Source organism: Notolabrus celidotus, chromosome 11, assembly GCF_009762535.1.
Source record: "Notolabrus celidotus isolate fNotCel1 chromosome 11, fNotCel1.pri, whole genome shotgun sequence".
NCBI classification, from domain to species: Eukaryota; Metazoa; Chordata; class Actinopteri; order Labriformes; family Labridae; genus Notolabrus; species Notolabrus celidotus.
Window position 1 is genome coordinate 14,376,118 of NC_048282.1, and position 12,086 is coordinate 14,388,203.

The 12,086-nt window shown below is 41.0% G+C and overlaps 1 protein-coding gene and 1 long non-coding RNA gene across 3 annotated transcripts; one reads left to right on the plus strand and one right to left on the minus strand.

The window, feature by feature from the left end:
* Positions 1 to 178: 178 nt before the first annotated feature.
* Positions 179 to 5,155, minus strand: tprg1l (tumor protein p63 regulated 1-like). The gene is made up of 6 exons (XM_034695390.1): positions 4,737 to 5,155; positions 4,373 to 4,464; positions 4,006 to 4,056; positions 3,771 to 3,896; positions 2,557 to 2,710; positions 179 to 1,903 (listed from the first exon to the last, which is right to left on the minus strand). Exons 1-6 carry the CDS (start codon positions 4,962 to 4,964, stop codon positions 1,709 to 1,711), a joined length of 846 nt encoding a protein of 281 aa, XP_034551281.1. The 5' UTR covers positions 4,965 to 5,155; the 3' UTR covers positions 179 to 1,708.
* On the plus strand, positions 4,399 to 6,417 carry LOC117821258. Of its 2 annotated transcripts, XR_004632926.1 has the most exons (4): positions 4,399 to 5,093; positions 5,615 to 5,729; positions 5,803 to 5,973; positions 6,233 to 6,417. It is a non-coding gene; the product is annotated as an uncharacterized LOC117821258 (long non-coding RNA). The 2 variants fall into 2 exon arrangements; XR_004632925.1 differs by having other exon boundaries at positions 4,399 to 5,729.
* Positions 6,418 to 12,086: the final 5,669 nt, after the last annotated feature.

Here is a 12,086-nt window from a genome sequence, read left to right on the forward strand (position 1 = left end):
GTAAAAACAGGGAGTTTATGTCTTTCAGTTTGTTATTTACAGTTAATTAATCCAAAAAATACATAATGCTTGACTTTAAAAACCTTGTATATAATAAGCCTCGTCTTTCTTGTTTCAAAGTTTCACAAATAATTAGGGACTGTGTGTGAAGTCTGCCCAGTGGATCCAAGACATCAAACAGGTTTCATTGTGTTTTTTATAAAGCATTTTGCAGTGTGCAGTTCTCACTGAAGTATCAGGAGCAGTATATTTCATCTTTGTAGTCATTGATAGCATGAACACAATGTACACACACCTCTAAACAAAGACCAGAGAAGAGGCCTTCACAAGAACATGTTAGCATTTATTATCTCCAGTGTGGCTACTGTGCTGCAAATACCTAGAACTAAAAGCAAACCTTTGTGTGTTCACAATAATAAGTTAACAAGTTAATCTCTTAAAAACTCTAAATAAAGCACTTTAGAAACGGCAACAAAATATGCATTTTGCAGAAGTATTAATGAATTAACTTCCTCAAAATAACAGCAGATAAATAAAAACTGACTAATGCTTACAAACCTTTAGAATAATCTCTTATAAGTCATCTGTCATGCAAACTCAACGTGCAGGGAACATGCGAAGACCAGAAGAAGGCATTGTGGGAGACAATTATTCATTGGCATTGCTGAGCATTAAAGTATGGCCGGTTACCTTTGGTAATACAATTACATCTTGTTTCAATACATCCAGTCTGTGGTTGATAAATTGAAGCAAAGCGTCCAAATCTGTTTCCAGTGTGCCTTAATTCAAGTTGCAGAACTTTTTAGAAAAGGTACAAACATAGACACTGAGCGACAACAGAAATTACATGAATATAAGCACATAGAGAACAACATTGGCTTAAGGTCAAGACATCATTCTTTAAGCTTTACACTTAAAACTGTTTTAATAACTCTTTTCACGAGTAATACTGATAGGCCTGTCAGTATAGCAGTCAGATTTATAACACTTTCCCTATTAGTAACATTTCAATAATCGGGATCCAACTGTTAAATTCCATCCACCATTTCTTCTTCTATGAAGTCACCCTTTGGCCCAAAGATCAGAATAACGCAATCCCTCATTTGAAACCATTTCAACATATCCATGTAATGTTTCAGTTGGTGTCACAGGTTAACTAGATGTTTGTTGCTTTTCACTAAGTGCTCTTTTTTTGCTTGCAGAATGTTCTAAAGGAAACCCTAACCCTGAAATAACATCCCTCATGTTAGCGTTCCTTTATCAGATTTATAATTTGTATTCGTTTTGACGGTCAGTTAATGAGTGGTTAAAGAAAGAGCATGAGACTTCAACAAGCTCATTCTAAATCAAATATGGAGTTAATGAATTGATGCAAGTGTCCCTTCTCTCCACTTTATGTCACATCAGCGTACACTCCTGAAAGCCCACTAGTAATTGCACAGCTGCAAGCAACTCTGTGACAAAAAGGGAGTAGGGGCGCAAAAGTGCATTAAGTAGACTGTCCATGCAATGCTGGGCATGTCTACCGCGAACCGCTTGTCTGTAACACCAACTCAAGGGGTTGTGGACATTTAATGGGCTCAACTCACACACAGTCACACACTACTTATGCATTTCACCGTTTGGGAGCAACAGCTTCCCTCAGTCAGCACAGTGTAACTCATACACATGGGTTGAACTCAGCTGTAATTTACAGAAATTGTGGATTTTAGAAGCCGATCTTGCCACGGGTCATAGAGTATCCCAGTTTGGCCTCATTGTTGATGAAGGACATGATACCCAGATAGGTCTCGATGAGCAGGGGTCTCTCCAGGATCAGGACACCGTTAGCCCTGCCTGGGATGGGGTGTTCCTTATGGGCTTTCTTCACTGCCTGCACCAGCTGGGTCCTGAAGTTGTCCATCTTTGTATTCAAAAGAAAGAAAAAATGACACAAGAACATCTCTTCAAACTTTTCTAATTAACCACAGTTGTTTTCTCCCTTTTTTTGTTTTCTTTTTACAAGTGTTCCCATATCTTTACACATTTCTTACAGTCTAGTTTAAAAGCAACATCTTTAGGAGCTGTTTACAAATGTGAATTTAGACCTCACAGCTCAAATGTTTTTGTTTAATTTTTTTAAAGGTAGCAATGCTTCATGGCTCTGAATGGAAAGATACACTTATATCTTCAAAATATTACCAGGGAACTGTTCTTTCCTTGGCAAAAAAAGCTTTGCTAATATCTGTTTATACACATGACTACTCTGTTTAATATGAAATGAATAACTAGCTTTCCCCGACTCATGAGTTTGTTGTTTAGGGCAGCAATCAGTCTATTGTTTCCAGTTGGACTGTGACTGCTTGAGTTGTTTTTGGTTGGCTATTGTGCATGAAAGACATGTGGCACCGGTGGTCACCATTGTTTGTCAAATGAAATAACACCAGACCAGCACAAAAGAGCATAATGTGCCTACCATTAAAAGCTTTTACTCCTAGATGTTTTTAAAACATCCAATAACTCAATGATTCAAATGATTCTCTGAAATGTATTTAAGGAAAGCCAAACGGATCATACCTGGCAGAGAGATGCCACCTTCTCATCAGCGTGGGCCATGGGATGCTCTGTGAATGTGGCATAGGGCATTTCTGTGGACCAGGGGTTCCAGCGGTTTACGAAAGAGGCCCGAGGACGTTTGTCCCATTGGACACGAATCCCAAAGCCTTCTCTCCTGTGACAAAACAACAGTGTAAGAGCATTGTGACCTCAAAGGATAGGATAGATACGCCAAGGCACTGCCAGCAAGCCCAGCTACATAGAGAGAAATTAGATTTAAGATCAAGAGATCATAAACTGAATCATTTTTTCCACCTTTTACTAAAAAGGTTTATAATGCCAACTTAACAGAGCTTGAACTGTCACAGGGAGCAGATACAACTAAACAACAATGACATCTTACATGCAATATTCAAAGGCCACATGCATGGCCCTATTACCCTCTAGAACACTATGCTGAAAGCATGCAGGCCTGCTCGTCGTACCCCTGGTCTCTAAAAGTAGAGCCTTCAGTAATCAGGACCCTCTCCTTGTGAATCATGTACCAGCTAGGGTCTGGGAGGCACACACCCTCTGTGCTTTTAAGAGCAGGCTTAACACTTTCCTTTTGATAAAGTTTAAAGTTAGGGCTGGCTCAGGTTCAGACCAGCTTTTACTTATGTTGCTATAGGCTTAGACTGCCCATTAAAATGACTAACCATAGATATTTCTGGGAGTCCCTGTGCTCCCTTGTCTCGTAGGCTTCTCTGGATGTAGACAGCCTGCTGCTGTGGATGTGTCAGACTCCAACTGCTATAACTACTACTATCAGTCTCACCACTATCATCTCTCTCTTTTTTTGCATCTCCCTCTACAGAGGCAGCCGAGGCAGATGGCTGTCTAAAACGAGTCTGGTTCTGCTCAAGGTTTCTGCCTGTAAAAGGAAGTTTGTCCTTGCCACTGTAACTTGCTAAATGCTGCATGTGCTCTGCTCATGGTGGATTAAGATGAGATAGGACTGAGTCCTGCCTGTAAGATGGGACTGGATCTTATCCTGTTTGATGTTGGGTCATTGTTAATAATATAACACAGAGTATGGTCTTGACCTGCTCTGTTTGTAAAGCATCTTGGGATAACATTTGTTGAGATTTGGTCCTATATAAATAAAGATTGGTTGAAGAGTTTTTTTTCTGAAACACTACTAATATAACAGAGTAATACTGATAAGCTGTCAAGACCAAAATGTGTTTGCTTACTTGTTAAGTGATTTGGGTGGGAACTCAAACTCGCCCACTGAAATTGTGTCTACAGCGTTGAGAGAGATCCTAACAACCTGCTGACACAACAGGTTGATGAAGTCATACTTGCACACCAGCAGCGACCTGCAAACACAACCAAAATATATCAAATGGTGCGTCAGCAGAACGTCCCAGAGGTCATTCAGTTCATTTCCTTAAGACTAGTCGTAAACAGAATTTTTGTTTGACCTACCGATCAGTTATGAGAACAAGTCTCTCCCTCTCATTGTTCCAGTGGTCCACTCTGTAGAAAGAGACAATGTACCTGTTAGTCCCAGAGAACAACTTAAAACTCAAGCTAAGTACTAAATCAATTATGCTGTCATTTACTGAGTTTCATGGTTACACAAAGGTTGAATACATAAAAGTGCAAGTCAAGGATTAAAATGTACTAATCCAGCCTGTATATCACATCAGTATTTCTGAAACTGAAGTGAATTTGTCTGTATGCTCGTGTATACCAGTCACAACAAAATGCAATGTAAACATGAGCTAATCCATACAGTTGCTTCATGTTTCCGGCTGATAACACAGCAGTCACGTGCTGCTGGGATACTCACTCTGCAAGCAGCCAGACGCTCAGCACCTCTCCATCCTCAGAGGGGAGTGCCACTGTCCGAATGTCGCACACAGCCTGCTCGATGGTACCTGGCTGAGATCAGCATCACACAACCGTCAACCCTCAGCATCATCACCAAAGAGGCCAGCCTCTCTTTCCTCCCTGCCATATACTGCTGAAGCTTTAAAAACACGCCCTGTAATGCGCTACTACTTACTACAAGTGGCTGCGTTAGAGACCGTGTTTATTTACCGCAAGTGTCCAAAAGAGCAGCATGAATGGGCTCATTTTGAAGAGAAATACGCATGGTCTTATTCATCACTCATCAGACTGGGTGCTAAATGAAAGAACGTGGTTTGACTTACCCTGAAGACGAAATAGTCCTTTACTTTCGCTTGCATTGTGGGGTTATGAACGTGGAAGGGTGTCAGGGTTTGTAAGGGAGGGCAGCAGGCCACGGAAGCTCCGTGTCCGAAGCTTCTTCCGGCCTCCGGCGGCGTAAAGGCGACCTCAACCCCTTCCTCGGTTTCTGCAGGGTGGAGAATCGCGGCACCCGGACTCTCCGGCTCCACCGAATCGTTTAGCTGAAGCATGCTGCAACAGACGCTGTTCGAGGTGCTCCTCGACAATGTAGACACTGTTAGATAAGGAAATGTCCTTTCGATGATGCAGACTCACCCATGGCGCACGGATGATGTTTTGATTTTGAGAGCTACGAGGAAGTAAGTCAGAGCTCTCCTGCTTCACTTCCCCCCAGTAATTCCCTTCCTCTTAAAGGGACCTCTTGTTTTCAGCTGGCTGTATAAACACAGTTTTAAGGAGAAGGGTACACTTCTGAAATGCCCATAATGACCAGTGTCATATTCTTAAGGGGGTTATTAATTAGATTTTGCATACTATTAACGCGTTATTATCTTGTAATTAATCTACACCAAAATTCCACATTTTCAGCATACTAAGGTGTTTAACTGACTTCTATCGGATATAATGTAGGTTTTATTCATGTCTTAACCTTTAACTACTACTGGTATGCAAGGAATTATCTCTAAATTTGTCCTTTTGTCTTTTAATGGCCCATAGGCTATAGGTTCCTCTGGATAACTGTTATGGATTGCCTCCATCTCCAGTATTTATACAGTCACTAGTCATTATTAATGCATTTCTATAAAAAAGACAGACTGGTAGCATTGTTATTATGTGTTGTTTTTATTGCCATGTTCAATTCTCCCTGTTTGTCTGTCAGTCTCTTTCCATTTCTCCTTTTCTGCCTCTTTTTCTCTATTCTGGCAGTGTCCATCTTATGGAGGCAGATGGCTGTTTCCATGCAAGTCTGGTTCAACTCAAGGTTTCTGTTAAAAGTAAGTTGTTGCAAATGATGTTTTAATTTAGGGTAGTGGGTTAAAAACTGAGAAATAATACAGGACTTCTCAGCTGGCCTGGGAACTCCTTGGTATCCTCCCGGAGGAGCTGGTGGAAGTGGCCGTGGAGATGAGTGTCTGGGCTTCTCTGCTGAGACTGCTGCCCCCTCGACCCAGACTAGGATAAACAGAGGAAGATGGATGGATGGACCTCTAAAAGCTGCATCGTGTCTGTTGTTCTCAGGTTTGAATACTATGTTAAAGTGTTAATGCTTATCAGTGTTTTACATCACTTCTTTCTTTGTATTAAAATGCACATTCAACATGTGAACTCAATTATTTTTAACCAGCTAGCCATAGGCTACATGTTTTTGCCTATTTACACTATCATCCTGTTTTTTTTTTTCTTGTTTAATCTTTAACTTCACTGAATCTAATTTTACATCTACAATTAGATTCATCTTAATTTTATTTGTCTAGATGTTTTATTATGTCATCCACAGGCTATGTCAAAACTAAGCAGCCGCAAGAATTGAAGCCAATGCGGAAGCGTTAAAAACTGCAGTCCATCAAGTGTCCGTTGAAGCTGACTCAGGAAATACCGGAAACCACATACACACCAATTCAAAAAAGACAATCTTAACAGCACAAATAAACATGTTTACTGCCTTGTACAAAAGAAGAGTATAGTCTGGATTGCTCTTTCCTCGATCGGCACACACTGTACGGAGGGTGAATTTTTCCATAACGCGGCAATTTCGAAGATATTAAGATCACAAGTTTTCTGTTATGAGAGGCACAGCTGACTTGATTGACAGGCAGGAACACTGTAGCTGTTGGCGAGGAGGCTCAAAGCCCGCCTCTTTACGTCACACTCACTCGATAGCAGTTAGGTTGAGTTCCGCATTTCCAATATGGCTCCTGCCGACGATTCGCTTCAGAAACAGATGGGTGACATCACGGATACTACGTCCATTATTTATACAGTCTATGGTCCCAACACTGAACCATGAAATATCACCCATAATGCAACCTTCACAGACACGAACAAAACTTCAAGTTTCAGAAAAAAAAGGGTTGATGCGCAAGAGGTCAAAACAGAGTTGGCAAAGGTATCTGAAACTTGAGGCAAAAGACTGAGTCCAAACAACAAAATCAGGTCTAAACACTCTGAGGAAATAGACAAAAGAATGTTGGTACTCACATGGAGGGTACATGACAAAGTGGACATGAAAGGAGGTAACACTGACACCGAAGGGAGTGGAGACTGTGGAACCCAGAGGTAAATACAGATGCAGGAAACAGGATGGCAGGAAGTAAAGTTATCTGAAACGAGAGACAAGGTTAAGTACAAAATAAAACAACATAACCATCCGGGAGATGTGACACCATACCTGCCAGCCTTTTAATGAAGTGACTGAAGGCATTACATAGCCTATCCTCCTGCATGCAGACAGCCACCACCAAACAGCAGCAACAAAAACCAAGCTAGCTGAGACTTCCTCTTTGGTCTTCTTCTGGTAGTGTGTTGAGGTTAAGTGTGTTTCTTCAGGGTGTCAAATCTAAAACATTCATGTATGGTGCTCAAGCTCACAATCACTGTGTACTTAGACGTTACTAGTAAAACAAGTAAACAACAATAATAAGCAACCTCTAAAACAATTGCACTGTATGGTCACGCTGGCAGGTAGTCCACTCAGAGAGGCTATTTGTGTAACCGAGAGATTCCTGCAGGAGTGTTTTTTTCCTGGGGTTGTGTTTTTGTGATGTTCACAATGCATCAACAGGACTCCATTAGCTGTCAATTACCTTTTTAAGTTGAGTTATTTGTCATAGAAGAGCAGGGAAAGGGGCTAAGTTTAGCATTTGTTTGGTGTTTTGTCAGTTTTTCATTCCTTTTTGGTTTTGGTCCATAAAAAGTAGACCTTTATGGTGTTAAATTGTAAATATACCCTATGTTTTCAAACTACTGCTGGAGTGTCTTAGTGTTCACTAATGGAGGGTGCAGACTAAAGGCCAGATGAGGGATCAGTGTGAGAGTGAGAGGGAAGGGATCAGGTTGAGTGCGCCTCTGCTCTGCTGCTGAAATCTTCTGCATTTGTTATCTTGCAGTCTGTTGCTTGTGTGGGTGAGGAATGTGAATTATTCTGTACACTGTTGGTGGATATAAGTAAAAATCTCAAAGCTCTGAAACAAAGAACCCTGCTTGTCTTACTGCCAAACTTTACGCCTTCATCCCTGCTGGTTTCCATCCTGTTTGTAGAGGTTCATTACCATCAAATACGTATATTCACCCTTCATCATTCCCATGTTGTCTTAACTTAATCAGACTTGGCGCTTTTTTTTTTTGCTGTGGCATAGTTTGAAATTCTATTTTTTCATTATAACTGGAACCAAATGAAAATACATTTCCACCATCTACAAACAGAAATGTTATTGACATGTCCTTGGAGAAATAAAAAAACAGAAAAGCTTGATTTTTGGCCTCTGGTATATCGATTAAAACATACTTTAGAACTGAATTACACAGTCCAGAAAATCCTAGATTATTTACTTTTATGTTGGTCTGATTTCTTTTTTAAGTTTTCCAGATTACAAAGAAATGGTAAAGTTATAATGGACTCAACAATCATCTTTCTACTGCAATTGCCAGAGACTGAGACAGATAGGATAAAACATTGATTAACATAAATCCCTCTTTTTAATACTTTAAAATATCCTGCATCTTATTCTGTCCTGTAAGAAGTTCCCTGCATTTAGAGTTAGATAATACACTGACGTGTGAAGTCAAACACCAAACATGGGACTAAATGTGAGGCTTTGACAGTTCAAACAGAAAATTCTGCATCACTGCTCATATAAGTGGCAGAACAACTATGTAGGAGCATACATGCTACTTTTTTCTAGGCTGCATCATTACACAGAAGTGACAGCGTGGACAAAGGAGACACCAGACAGAGTGATGAAGCAGCAGAGGAACTTATAGCAAGTTGAAAATGTGTGAATATGTTGATACCATTTCCCTGTAATACATGTTGTATACCTCTTTAACTCTAAGAAAATCCTGTGATGACTTCTATTGAATAACCAGAAGGGGGCACTCCAGTAAAAAAAAAAAGAATTAAATGTGGTACCTGCACTCAGTAAATTAAAAAATCCCACCACATGACACTACTTACTTACTGATTATCAAAGATCTCTCTAATTTCAACTGTCCTGTCGTATCAAGCTGACTCTTTAAAAGAAAAATCCAGTTTTTTTCACTGCAGTTGTTTTGCTTTTGTCTTTTTTTGTGACTCTAATGTCAATGGTAGTTCTTATCATCTAAGCATTCTGGCATACAAAAACAGAATCTTCAGATTATCAGGAGGTATGTCACCAGAGGGCGCCAAAAAATGGGCCTGAAGTGTACAGATATTTCAAGCAGTGATCTCCAGTCAGGTTCGTCCCCTGTTCAAGCCCCAACAGGCATAGATAACAACATCAGGATAATGTACTCACCAGGGGGAGACTGAGGCCCTTCACAGAGACCATCTATTGCTCAAGAGTTTATTCAACACTTAGAGAGAAGACAGATTTTCTCTTTCACAGTACATTTTCTTCAATCAAAAATGTATATGTATGTGTGTTTACACTAATGTGGCACTACCTTCAGAGAGGTGCTATAAGTCTAGTTTTTCTGTGATAGTTTCAAGTTAGGACAAAGCAATACCCTTTCCTTTTGATGGTTTGGGTAAGTTATTCCCAGAACTTCAAAGGAGTTCCATTTAGATGCAGAGTTTCCAATAGTCAAACTCTCCATACTATTCCTTTTATAGAGTCAGTGGCAGTGATTCCTCAGAGATTCAAAGGGTTTCCACCAGCTAAGCTAGAGGAAGAGAAGAGGACAGTGAGTTTGGAAAAGCCCAGAAGAAAAGCTAGACTAGTCTTGAGAATTATTGTCTGAGCAGAGGGTGTAGGCAGTACAGTACATCAATGTCAGCACCACCAACACAGTCGAGGCAGACTGATGTCTAACATGAGTCTGGTTCTGCTCGAGGTTTCTGCCTGGTAAAAAGACGTTTTTCCATGCCACTGTAACTTGCTGCTCTACTCATAGTGGATCAAAATGAGATAACACTAACTTTCTCCTTTAAGAAGGGACTGGATTGTATCTAGTCTTGATGTTGGGTCTTTGTTAATAATACAACACAGAGTATAATCTAGACCTGGTGTGTGTGTGTGTGTGTGTGTGTGTGTGTGTGTGTGTGTGTGTGTGTGTGTGTGTGTGTGTGTGTGTGTGTGTGTGTGTGTGTGTGTGTGTGTGTGTGTGTGTGTGTGTGTGTGTGTGTGTGCGCGCGCGCGCGCGCGTGTGTGTGCGCGCGCGCGCGTGTGTGAGAGAAAGAGAGAGAGAGAGAGAGAGAAAGTCCTTGATGTCATCCAGGATGGTCTTGTCTTCCTCATATGTCAGGCAGATATGTGTGTGTGCCAAAGGTATCACATGTTGGACCAAAGTTCATTATTAATGAGTTCTTCTAAGTTGACTTAAAACTGATAAAGTTTATTACAGATGTTGGCGTTGGTTGTCCTTTCAGAGGTCTCTCAGCTCTGTGGCCTTATAAGTGCACTATGTCTGTAGCAGGTGCAGGTATCCCCAGAGTGTCTCAAAACAAATCTGTAACACTTTGTGGTTCTATTTTTAAACACAATGAATATGTTTCAAAAAGGAAATATCTTTTATCTATTTTCTCTTTATGACCTTCAAAGCAATTGGGGCCGTGATGACAAGACTGACAAATTCCATATTGTACTTTCTATGACACTGTGAGAGTGAGATTATTTATAGCACACAGGAAAAAGCCTTTTTAAAATTTTCCACAGTAAGTATTCACAGTGAGTGATACATTTGACGGTTCAAAGAAAGTAGGATGAGCTGTTTTGTCAGAAAACCCTACTAACAGGGGATCTAAGCGGTACGACTTTGGGTAGCCAAATTTACACACTAATATAATAATTGTTAATTAAAACTTGTTGTAGCTTTAGTTTAAGAGCTCAGGTTTTGACTAAGCTGTGTAACTCCCTGTACATGGGGGGTAATCAGTCCTCCTCATGTCTGAATCATTCGCAGAATGCTGCCAGATTTTTAAGAGGTAATAACATGAGTATATCTCCTCTGCTTTCCCTCCCTCCATTGGCCTCATGCAAGTTTTACAATTCTTTTTTATAGTTTTATTACTTGTTTCAAAGTCACTTTGGACTGGTTCCCTCAAATTTATCTGACCTCTTAAGATCACTCATATACTCTGTGCCAGGGGTGGAGCTTACGAGGGACTGGGAGGGCGGCACTCCCACGGCCCGGGATGGTAGAGGGCCCGGGGAGCTGGGGGAGGCGGGCTTTTAACTTTACAACGTGCAGATTTACAAGTGGATCGCAGATATTGTCTCCAAGTGTATTTTGGGTAAAATACTCATCAACCCCAACGTCATCATCAGTCACTTGTAAGTGCAAGATAGGTGGAGCATTTTTACCTGATAAACCAAACATGAGTGGCAGTTTATATAAACATAATAGTAGAGCTGCAACGCACAAAGAAAAGGAAAAAAGAGAACAAGGGAAAGCCAAGTTACAAAAACTGGACACATATTTTGTTCGTCCTCCTGGAGATGAACCTGGCGTTGTTGGCAGCGATTCACGACCGCCTGCGCTCAATCTCCAAGTTAAAACGTACTAAAAACCACTTGAGGAGCACGGTGGGACAGGAGGGACTGAGTGGACTTGCCATGTTGTCCACAGAGAATGACAGAGCAAAAAAAATTGACATACAGCGCATCGGAAGGCTTGTCGTATGCCCTTCAAATAGCGATGAGTAGGCCTAGTACTTCATATTGATTTTTTGTTTGTATGTGAACATGTGGGCCACTGTGCCAACTTAACTACACTTTATAGCTGTTGATACAGTAGCCTACTGTGCTCTCATTAGCTGAAATAATCAAAGTGGGTGTCAGAATGATGCGGTCGCTATCCATGGTGCTGAAGTGCTTTGAAATTGTGTTGTTTTATTATTGGGCCTGGTAGCCTAATGTTTTTGTTGTTCTCTTGGTTTGTTAGACTTCTTGTCCGTTTGATTGGCTTCAAAATGTAGTAATGCTTGTAAGCCCTGCTTTTGCGGGCATGTGCATGTTGTATAGCATTTTATAAGGGCCCGGTCATGTGCCCCGCCCCCGGCCCGGCACTGATTTGTTCCGCTAGTGCTCTGTGCAGTCTCCTCTGCTTGACCCTGGGGCTGAACCAAAAGTCAGGTGTGACTGTGCTTTTTCAGCTCCTACTCGTGGAACACAACTGACCCTAGATTGAGTCACAGCAAGGCCACCTGATTT

Excerpts from the sequence above, each read along its gene's own strand:
- tprg1l (XM_034695390.1), bottom strand. The coding sequence starts at position 4,964 with ATGCTTCAGCTAAACGATTCGGTGGAGCCGGAGAGTCCGGGTGCCGCG. Across the intron at positions 3,897-4,005 it reads CTTGTTCTCATAACTGATCG|GTCGCTGCTGGTGTGCAAGT; the intron begins GTAGGTCAAACA and ends TTGTGTTTGCAG. Across the intron at positions 1,904-2,556 it reads AGGTGGCATCTCTCTGCCAG|ATGGACAACTTCAGGACCCA; the intron begins GTATGATCCGTT and ends TTGAATACAAAG.